Genomic DNA, 10828 nt, shown 5'->3' on the forward strand with positions numbered 1-10828 from the left:
TATATGTTTATTCCTGGAAAACAATGTTTTACTCAGGTAAAGAAAGTATTGTTTTGATGAGCCAGCCACCAGGATGTGGAAGTAAGGTTCCTCTTTAGTCTTCTCTGCAATAGAGCTTTATTCATAAAATAAAAGCTAAGCAACTGGGTAACTTAATTATAAGACCATTTAATCAAGCAAAATAAAATAAACGTTTACCTCATCTATAACTTTTGAAAACTGTTGCAATGTAGAGCTCATAACTTCATCATCACCTCCCAATGGAAAACGCTGAAAAGCAAGAAACAGAGATGAGGTAAAGTTTCAACGTTGTGTCTTTTGGGAATGACATTACTATAATTTACATTTTTAAATAACTTCAGAAAACTTCCAAAATTTTGAAAAAGCTCTAAAATATCATTTAACTAAAATTGTGTAATGTATATAATAAACATTAATTGTTAAGTAACCAACTGACATGGCATATTGGAATACCCACCATACTGGAAGTTCAAAGATTTAGCATTTAGCTCCAGTTCCTCCAATAACAGTGTAACGTTCAGCAAGTCACAACTTCTTCATTTGTAAAAGAAAACAAGTAAACTCGATAGCCTTTGTATTTAATATTAAATCATTAAAATTATCTGAACATGAATGCTATCATGAAATTTCAATGGCATATTCTGTGAATTCAAGAAAACTTAAGGATTCTTGTTGCAAGTCTATCTATACAGATACTATACTTTTAAACTATGCTTTTAAAACTTTGATATACAATACCTGTTTTTCATATTCTTTTAAAAGTTTTGAGGTCAGGTGTGTTGCTGCACTTAATTCATTCTATGGAAAAAGCATTCAAATTAGCATATTACTGAGAAAAAGTTTTAGTTGAATATACCTAATTTACTTATTATCACTTAACATAAATATTGTACATGTTTTTTAAAACCTTCATTAAATCACTGGAAAGGGATACTACCATTAAAGCACTTTAAAAGAAAACTCAAACCATAAAATAGACACTCTCAAGGAATTCAGCAGTGTTCCTGGTGTTTGTTTTTTGCTAATAAAAACTAAGCACTAAATACTTTAAAGCCTAGAAATAAACTGATATAACCTTAGCAAAATCTTTAGAGCATCTACGTTGATGACTGATTATTGCCCTCTGTAGATGCTGATACTAGACTACAGTAAGCACTTAATAACATACAACCAAAATGTGGTTGACCCAGTCATATAACATAGCAACACAGCCATATGAAAAACTTTAATTTAGATTTTTGGTGAATATAACAAATATGACATTTCTTTAACATATTAATCATATATCTCTGTAGTCAGAAAGCAAAGCTTCAGAGCCTGATCACAAGGAAAAACTAAACAACAACATAGCAACTCTTAAGTACGTAATGAAAATGTGAAGCCAGAAAGCAAACAATATGAGAAGGGAAAAAAATAAAACTTGTACACTTAATTAATCCCAAAGAAAGTATATTACAGAACCTAGGTTGCTGTTTAAGCTTATAATTCAGTTATCCAAACATAGCTTCAAATTTTATTCCTGGTCAACAAGAAAACCTAGTCATACCTTTCATCTTCTTGTACTCCAGAGGTACATCTAATTTTTAGTGCCTTCTTTTAACTAGACAGAGGCAGCCAACTCTCAAATCCTCTACTGAAAAAGGGGAAGTGTTGGCCGGGTGCAGCAGCTCACGCCGGTAATCCCAGCACTTTGGGAGGCCGAGGTGGGCAGATGACCTGAGGTCAGGAGTTCGAGACCAGCCTGGCCAACATGGTGAAACCAACCTCTACTAAAAATACAAAATCATCCACGCGTAGCAGTGCATACCTGTAGTTCCAGCTACTCAGGAGGCTGAGTCAGGAGAATTGCTTGAACCTGGGGGGTGGAGGGTGCAGTGAGCTGAGATTGTACTATTGCACTCCAGCCTGGGAGACATTAGCAAAACTCCATCTCCAAAAAAAAAAAAAAGGGCCAGGTGCAATCTCAGCACTTTGGGAGGCCAAGGCGGGCGGATCACCTGAGGTCGGGAGTTTGAGACCAGCCTGACCAACATGGAGAAACCCTGTCTCTACTAAAAATACAAAATTAGCCAGGCGTGCTGGTGCATGCCTGTAATCCCAGCTACTCGAGAGGCTAATGCAGGAGAATCACTTGAACCCGGGGGCGGAGGTTGCAGTGACCCGAGATCATGCTACTGCACTCCAGCCTGGGCAACAAGAGCAAAGCTCCATCTCAAAAAAAAAAAAAAAAAAAAAAGTGGGGGTGGGGAAGTGTTCCATAAGATTGTAATAAGCATGATTAGGGAAAATACCAGTGATGACATGGGGTCTTCATTCAAATCTTAGGAAAGATCACTATCAGTGAGTTTAATGAGGGGTTTCCCCCAAACTATGTTTGGGGAGAATGGGCAGATGCTTCAATCTTCCATCACTTTTGTAGTACTACAAACTGTACACTAGTAGTTGAAATGTCAGTTCTGTAATACACTCAATATTCATTAATCCATTCAACAAATATTTTACTATGAGCCTAATACAGGGCTAAGCACTGGTAAACAAGACAGACACTATCTGTCCTCATGAGGCTTAAAGATTCATGTTTTAAAAGCATCAAGTTAGTCCTCAGTGTTTTACCTGTGCATCGTAAATCCGATGCATAGCTTGATACAATTGGTTCATATAGTTGGAAATAGCTGTGGCATCTTCTTCAAATACACCTAGTAAAGACCTTGTCTGTATAAAACAATAGCAATAAGTTTATGTTAATCATTATACAAATCAGATGGAAAAATATTTTTTCTAAAATAAGCAAAAATCGCAGGATATTACAGTTCTAGTAATTCTGAGTTTTAATCTATTTTGTCTCTTTTGATAGTAATGTTAAGAAGCCAGAGTTGTTTTGTTCTTAGTTTCACTTCAACAAAGCAGAGGTATTTTCCAACTATGTCACACAAACTTTAGGAGAAACAACAGAGATATATTTTCATAAACTAAAAATTCTATAAACTAAGAACAAATCAACAGAAACATTCAAAGCTAAATTAACAGCATTCCATGTAGTATAAATATTTTAAATGTCTTACTTCAGGATAATTTAGTATGATTATTTCTTCTATAGTTTTTTCTAGAAGAAGCCAAACCCCTCCCTGTCCTAATCTAAAAATACCACAGTACATCCTCCCCAACATGGCCGACTCTTCAGCATATAAAATGCTAACTAGGTGTTTCTGAATGCACAATTTGGGGGTTTTCCTTTCTTCTTCTTTATACATGTCTATATTGTTTGGCTTTCATTTTGTTTTGTCGTTTTTCTACTATGCACATTTAAAAATTATCTTCATTTTAGGCCGAGCACAGCAGTTCATGCCTGTAATCTCAGCACTTTGGGAGGCCGAGGCAGGCAGATCATGAGGTCAGGAGATTCAGACCATCCTGGCTAACACAGTGAAACCCCGTCTCTACCAAAAATACAAAAATTAGCCGGGCATGGTGGCACGTGCTCGTAGTCACAGCTACTCAGGAGGCTGAGGCAAAAGAATAACTTGAACTTGGGAGGCGAAGGTTGCAGTGAGCCGAGATCGCACCACTGCACTTCAGCCTGGGCGGGCAACAGAGCGAGACTCTGTCTCAAAATAAAAAATGTTTTAAAAATTATCTTTATTTTAAGGGGGAAAGCTTATAAGTAAATGTTAAGAATGTCAGGCCGGGTGCGGTGGCTCATGCCTGTAATCCCAGCACTTTGGGAGGCCAAGGCGGGTGGATCACGAGGTCAGGAGATCAAGACCATCCTGGCTAACACGGTGAAACCCTGTCTCTACTAAAAATACAAAAAAATTAGCCAGGCATGGTGGCGAGCGCCTGTAGTCCCAGCTACTCGGGAGGCTGAGGCAGGAGAATGGTGTGAACCTGGGAGGCGGAGCTTGCAGTGAGCAGAGATCGTGCCACTGCACTCCAGCTTGGGCAACAGAGTGAAACTCCGTCTCAAAAAAAAAAAAAAAAAAAAAAAAAGAATGTCAACAAAAAATTTACCAAAGATAAGGAAACTAAGGCTATCAAAGGCAAGGTAGAGGCCGGGCGCGGTGGCTCACGCTTGTAATCCCAGCACTTTGGGAGGCTGAGGCAGGCGGATCACGAGGTCAGGAGATCGAGACCACGGTGAAACCCTGTCTCTACTAAAAATACAAAAAATTAGCCGGGCGTGGTGGCGGGCGCCTGTAGTCCCAGCTACTCGGAGAGGCTGAGGCAGGAGAATGGCGTGAACCCGGGAGGCGGAGCTTGCAGTGAGCCGAGATAGCGCCACTGCACTCCAGCCTGGGTGAGAGAGCGAGACTCCGTCTCAAAAAAAAAAAAAAAAAAAAGGCAAGGTAGACATACATTACATCCCAAAGGCCCAGGGGAAGAATGAAAATACCAACAACTACTGGAGATAACTACAGCTTAAAATCTAAAAGACATATTTTTATCCTAAAAATAATTTATGCCTCAGCCTTAGAAACTGTCGCTGTTGTTGTCTGTGACAGGGTCTCATTCTTTCTCCCAGGCTGGAGTGCAGTAACGATCTCGGCTCACTGCAGCCTTGATCTCCCGAGCTCAAAAAATCCCCCCACCTCAGCCTCCCAGGTAGCTGGGACTATAGACATGTGCCACCATGTCTGGCTACTTTTTGTCTATTTTTTGTAGTGACAGGGTCTCACTATGCTGCTCAGGCTGGTTTCAAACACCTGGGCTCAAGCAATTCTTCTACCTTAGCCTCCCAAAGTGCTGGGATTACAGGTCAGGTGGGAGCCACTGCACATGGCCAGAAATTTTTTTTTTCTTAAATCAACTTATTCCTTAGCTTCCTATTTTCAGAGGAGGAAGCTAAGTCAATATAGTATAAAGAAGGGGAAAAGACACAAAATCATTATGCCAGTAAGTCCCTATTTTCAGTCCTCTACTTCCCCAGGCCTCAGAGATTTAGATTTGACAAATCTTTTTCAAACACTCCACTACAACTCCCTATAGTGCTATTTTAAGATGTAAAAAAGAAAGCATCAGGAAATCTTGTTTGGCTAGTGCCATTCTCAAAAAAAATCTCCCACTTCGTTTTTTGTTTTTTTTCTAAAAATGGGCAATTCCAATTCAAGGAGTTACATATTTTGTAAAAACTTGTAGCATAATTAAATTTAAAAGCTCTTCTTAGCGCAAAGGAAGTTGAAACAGATTCCCTATTTTAAGCTAACAATATCAACTTCAACACTGGATAATTACTGTTTGTTTAAAGTTAGTAGCTTAAAAAAATAGAATCAATATGGTACCATTTCATCGAATCTATTATGGTATCCATTGTAAGATGCATCATTTTTATTTTTGTACTACTCAAAAAAAAACAATGCTGGCAATTAAGCTATGACTTAAGGTTTTCTTATGTCTTGAATTTTTTACCTTATATTTATGGAAACAGACTTTCACACAGAATTTTATCATATACGGCTCTCATGTAAACATAAGAAATAAAAGTATCATAAATTTATTTCTAAAACTTCACAGAGTTCGAATCTTATGAACCACTTTTCTTTTTTGTTTTTTGTTTTTTGTTTTTTTTTTGAGTTGGAGTCTCACTCTGTCGCCCAGGCTGGAGTGCAGTGGCGTGATCCTGGCTCACTGCACGCTCCGCCTCCCAGGTTCACGCCATTCTCCTGCCTCAGCCTCCCGTGTAGCTGAGACTACAGGCGCCAGCCACCACGCCCGGCTAATTTTTTGTATTTTTAGTAGAGATGGGGTTTCATCGTGTTGGCCAGGATGGTCTCGATCTCCTGACCTTGTGATCCACCCGCCTCGGCCTCCCAAAGTGCTGGGATTACAGGTGTGAGCCACCGCACCGGGCCCATGAACCACTTTGCAACTCAAGAGTCACCAATATACATTATTATTCTCTGTGCCATGAGAAGTATTTCTTAGAAGTACTCCATTTTTGTCCCTAATATTTTCTTCCAAGAAACTGACACTCATTCAGCAAGTTTTGATGATGTCATTTGACATCTCAACAGGTGTCAAAGGAAGGTTTTCGGACAAAAACCAGGACTGATATTCTTTTCTCAAATGGTGGCAAAATGGATTTGTTAGTTGAACACTGAGAGACTACACTTGGCCAGTATGCTACTAGGAGAAACAACCAAGTATGTACATTTGCAGGCAGTGTGAAATACATTACTACTGCTACCTGGCTGATAGCAATTGTTAATATACCATCAACTCTAAGAGGAATCCCAATCAGAGACATCAAAACGTTGGGAGGAAAGGCACATCTCATGATTATTTCATATGATGCAAAAAAAGAAGATCCCATTTGGGACTGGGGTTTGTCTTCACTGTTCTATCATAGATGAATCACTAAGATACATATCTACACATAAAATCAATTAATTTTTTAAAGATCATTATCTGTTTTTAGTAATTAACAAGGTTTATTTTGATTTTGATTTTTAAAACAACATATAAATATGGACAAGGCATCTAGTATAAGCTTAAGATTTTCTGGCTCAATGAATGATCTTTTGCAGAATTGTCTGGTTTGGGCAACGTAATTCCAAACATGCTTTTTCCCCCCCTATGTTCCAGGCAGTATTCTTAAAAGATGCTTGTTTGATCAGCTGGATTTTGGACTTGCAAATTCTCCCTAATTTAATATGTAGTTACAATAAATCAAAACTAAAAGAAGGGTAACTATAATTCAGGATAGTCTTCCATCACTCCCAGGTTCTTTTTCTTTTTTTTTTTTTTTTTTTAGAGCCAAAGCCTCGTTCTGTTACCCAGGCTGGAGTGCAGTGGTGTGATCATAGCTCACTGCAGCCACGGACTCCTGGACTCAATCTCCTGCCCTAGCCTCCTGAATAGCTGGGACTACAGGCTCATGCCACCACACCCAGCTAATTTTATTTTTTGTAGAGATGAGGTCTTGCTACTTTGCCCAGGGTGGTCTTAAACTCCCACCCTCAAGTGTTTACAAGCATGAGCCACTGTGCCAGGCCAAGGCTCTAACTTTTTTAGGTAGCAACTGGCAGGCCACTTTTGATTAGATCTAAATGATCTAAAAAAATTAAAAACTAATCAAATAAAAAACTTTTAGGGCCTGGTACAGTGGCTCACTTCTGTAATCCCAGCTCTAAGGCCAGGAATTCAAGACTAGCCTGGCCAACATAGTGAAACCCTGTCTTTACAAAAAAAAAGTTTCTTTTTTTTTGAGACGGAGTCTCGCACAGTTGCCCAGGCTGGAGTGCAACAGCGCAATTTCGGCTCACTGCAACCTCCGCCTCCCGGGTTCAAGTGATTCTCCTGCCTCAGCCTCCCGAGTAGCTGGGATTGCAGATGCTCGCCACCATGCCTGGCTAATTTTTTGTATTTTTAGGAGAGATGGGGTTTCACTATGTTAGCCAGGTTGGTCTCAAACTCCTGACCTCGTGATCCGCCCGCCTCGGCCTCCCGAAGTGCTGAGATTACAGGCGTGAGCCACCACGCCCAGTCTTCTACAAAAAATGTTTAAATTAGTTGGGCTACTTGGGAGGCTGAGGAAGCAGAATCACTTGAACCCAGGAGGTGGATGTTGCAGTGAGCCAAGATCATGCCACTGCACTCTAGCCTGGGTGACAAGAGCGAAACTCCATCTCCAAAAAAATAAATAAATAAAATAAAATAAAATTACCTGAGCTTGGTGGCATGTGCCCAGGAGTTTGAGGTTTCTGAGCTATGGCTGCGCCACTGCAATCCAACCTACGTGACAGTGAGACTCTGTCTCAAAAAAAAACAAAAAACTTACCATGAGCTTTAAAAGTCTTCATATTCTTTGCTGCTCTGCTTCTTGGACTCTATTCTAGATAAAATAGTTCAAACTGAGAAGAAAATTTATGCTCCAAAGCATTAATCTCAGCCCTATTTATAAAAGCAAAACTTTGGGAAAACTCTGAAAGTCCAGCAATGGGTTGTGAAATCAGTTAAGGAAATGTGTGGTCTTCAAATTTTTTTATTTGGAATGTAAAAACATATGAAGATACTTAAGTGATAATCTTAAGCTAAGAGCAGGATAAAGATCATTATGCACAATATAATCTCAATTCCATTAAAACATACAGAAGAAAAAAAAAAACAGTAGAATAAAGAAAGCAAACTGTTAATAAGGTTTTGCTGGGTTCCCAACAGGTAATTGTGTGTTATTCTTTTCTGGACCTTCCAATTTTTCTGAAGCAAGCAACTATTATTTTTTTTTAATCAGGGTCAAAAATAAAAACATGCCATTAAGGCACAACAGCTGAGGTTCAGGGAAGTTGAACGATTTGCCCTAAAGCAGAAGGTAGTAAGTGGCAGTGATGACTAAAAACCTCCTCAACCCTAGATCCAAGGCTTTGCATTCTGCCACAGGTTCGACCTAAGAATCACCTCCAAGTATCTACACTTCCTAAATCCCAGTTGTCCCAATTAATTTTACCTAGTTCAAATTTATTGCCTTTCAACATTGAAGGGATATCAATGTGGCTACTTCACTAAAAATTAGCTGGCACAGGCCAGGCGCGGTGGCTCACACCTGTAATCCCAGCACTTTGAGAGGCCAAGGCGGGTGGATCACCTGAGGTCAGGAGTTCGAGACCAGCCTGGCCAACATGGCAAAACCCTGTCTCTACAAAAAATACAAAAACTAGGTGGGCGTGGTGGCACACGTCTGTAATCCCAGCTACTCAGGAGGCTGAGGCATGACAATCACTTGAACCCGGGAGGCGGAGGTTGCAGTGAACCAAGATTGCGCCATTGCACTCCAGCCTGGGCAACAAGAGCAAAACTCCGTCTCAGGAAAATAAAAAAAAAAATTAGCTGGCATAGTGACACACGCCTGTAGTCCCAGCTGCTAGGGAGGCTGAGGCAGGAGGATCACTTCAGCATAGGTGTTTCAGGACATAGTGCACTACGATAGTGTCTGTGAACAGCCATTGCTCTCCAGACTGGGAAACATAGCAAGATCCCCATCTCAAAAAACAAACATACTGTAAAACGGACACTAGTATGATGCATGCTTGTAAAGAAAAAAAAAACCACAATTCTTAAGTTGTAAACTAATCTGTGAAAAAACCTCAAGAAATTAGATGAGTCAAGAGTTTATCTCTGCCTCACAAGTCATTTCTAGGGCAGTATACAATCCATTCTGAGCAGTTTATGGTCTTTATGGGCTATTAAAAAAAAAGCCAAGTAAGAGAAAAAAGGTAAGGCAACCTGTTGAATCTTACATAATAAAAAGTAAAATGGCAAAGTACACCTGACCAATTCCACAAACTTTTTGCAAATCATGTGAAACAAATACAGTTTATAACTTTATATGGAGAAATCATCAAGAAAAAAATTGAACCGAGTATACTGGCAGTCAAGATAAACCAAATGTGAGTTTCTCTTTTTGTCACTATAGGCTGATAAGAGTACATTAGCAGCAGGCAACTGGCCTGTGAAGATAACTTTCAGAATAAAAAAGAACAAATCAATTCTACAATCAGAGCCCCATTTCAACTTGGCAATTAACACTGGCACAAAATCCATGGCAGAAGTGCCATCCAGGAAAAGGAGATCTAGACCTCTTCTGCTTTTCTTCTTTGGGGGCCATGTTCAACTGTAAAGACACACGAAATGGTGCAACTGCATTTCTAAATCAGCAATAATTCAGAAATGTTTCATTCTAAATAGTGTCCAACCAGCAACACCGTCTTAAACCGTTTAAATTATCGTGTAAAAAGGCTGAGATGAAGTTTTCCCTATCCAAGTTACAGCCCCTGCCAACATTTTAAAAACTATAGCTGATTTCATTCTTCAGTACTGAAAACATATTAAATGGTTACATTTCCCAAAACTGTCTTAAGCTAGAGCAACCACACCAGCATCATTCCGACGCACAGAACACAGGGCTTTTATTTTGATGAGTTTATTAAGGCCAAGTCTGCAGGGAGCGGCGCAGCAGTCGAGGAGCGGCAAAGGCACCGTCCATCCCTCGCCGTGCACAGCTCGAGTGACAGCGACCACAGTCACGGCCGCGACACGGGCACACTCGGCGGGGAGAGCGGTCTTGGGCTCCGGGACCCGTCACGGGCTTTGCCGTTAGGTCTCCACACACAACCTTACAGCCTCTCCCGAAGAAAAACGATCCATTTCCTTCTCTAGCTTGCTGAGCCTCGGAAATCATTAAGACTACCGGGGTTTCTCTCCCTTCTGCATTTTTTCTGAAGAGGTTCTCGGGGAGAAAATTTCAGGATCGAGATTTGGCACCTCACATCACCGCGATAAAAACGGCACCTTTCGTCAAATAAAAAGGAGACCCGCGCGCGTACGTGACCGCCTGGCCCACGAGCACCAGCGGCTCGGTCTCCGCCTGCGGCCCTCGGCCCAGCCGAGCAGGCCCACGCGGGCCTTGGGCGGCGGGCCCAGCCTCCACAACTCGGGGCGCGGCCTGCGACGGGCGGTGACCTAGGGCGGCGGCGGCGCCCACCTGGGCCGGGGCGGGCACCTGCGGGAGCGGCGGAGACGCCAGACCTGGGGTCGGCCCGCTGGCCTCTCCCTAGTCGCCCACCAGGTCCCGCGTCTCACCTGCGGGCTGTCCTCCAGCGTCTCCTCGATGGGCAGCTTGTCGATCCCCGGCATCGTGGCGGAGGGAGGGCGGCGGCAGGAGACGCAGCGGCCGCCCACAGCTCCCCGCGCCGGCCCGCCCGCCGCAGCTGACCCCGGCCCGCCCTCTCCGGCAGGCGCTGCCGCCGTCCCAGCCCGCACCGCCTTCTCCAGGCGCCGAGCCGCCGTGCGGGAAATCCCGCCCCCTCGGCCTTCC

At 42.0% G+C, this 10828-nt stretch overlaps 1 protein-coding gene across 2 annotated transcripts in view; it reads right to left on the reverse strand.

Annotated features, from left to right (window-relative positions):
• APPL1 (adaptor protein, phosphotyrosine interacting with PH domain and leucine zipper 1) overlaps positions 1–10790 on the reverse strand; it is a 42376-nt gene extending 31586 nt beyond the window's left edge. The window contains exons 1-5 of one of the 2 annotated variants that reach the window (XM_030811566.1): positions 10594–10782; positions 7796–7849; positions 2635–2733; positions 760–819; positions 199–270 (exon numbers count right to left, since the gene is read on the reverse strand). In XM_030811566.1, the coding sequence (XP_030667426.1) occupies positions 199–270; positions 760–819; positions 2635–2733; positions 7796–7798 (234 nt within the window). In that variant the 5' untranslated portion in view covers positions 7799–7849; positions 10594–10782. Of the gene's footprint in view, positions 1–198; positions 271–759; positions 820–2634; positions 2734–7795; positions 7850–10593 lie in introns of both variants that reach the window. The other variant, XM_030811565.1, reaches the window with a different exon arrangement.
• Positions 10791–10828: the final 38 nt, after the last annotated feature.

Source organism: Nomascus leucogenys, chromosome 4, assembly GCF_006542625.1.
Source record: "Nomascus leucogenys isolate Asia chromosome 4, Asia_NLE_v1, whole genome shotgun sequence".
In the NCBI taxonomy this organism is placed as follows: Eukaryota; Metazoa; Chordata; class Mammalia; order Primates; family Hylobatidae; genus Nomascus; species Nomascus leucogenys.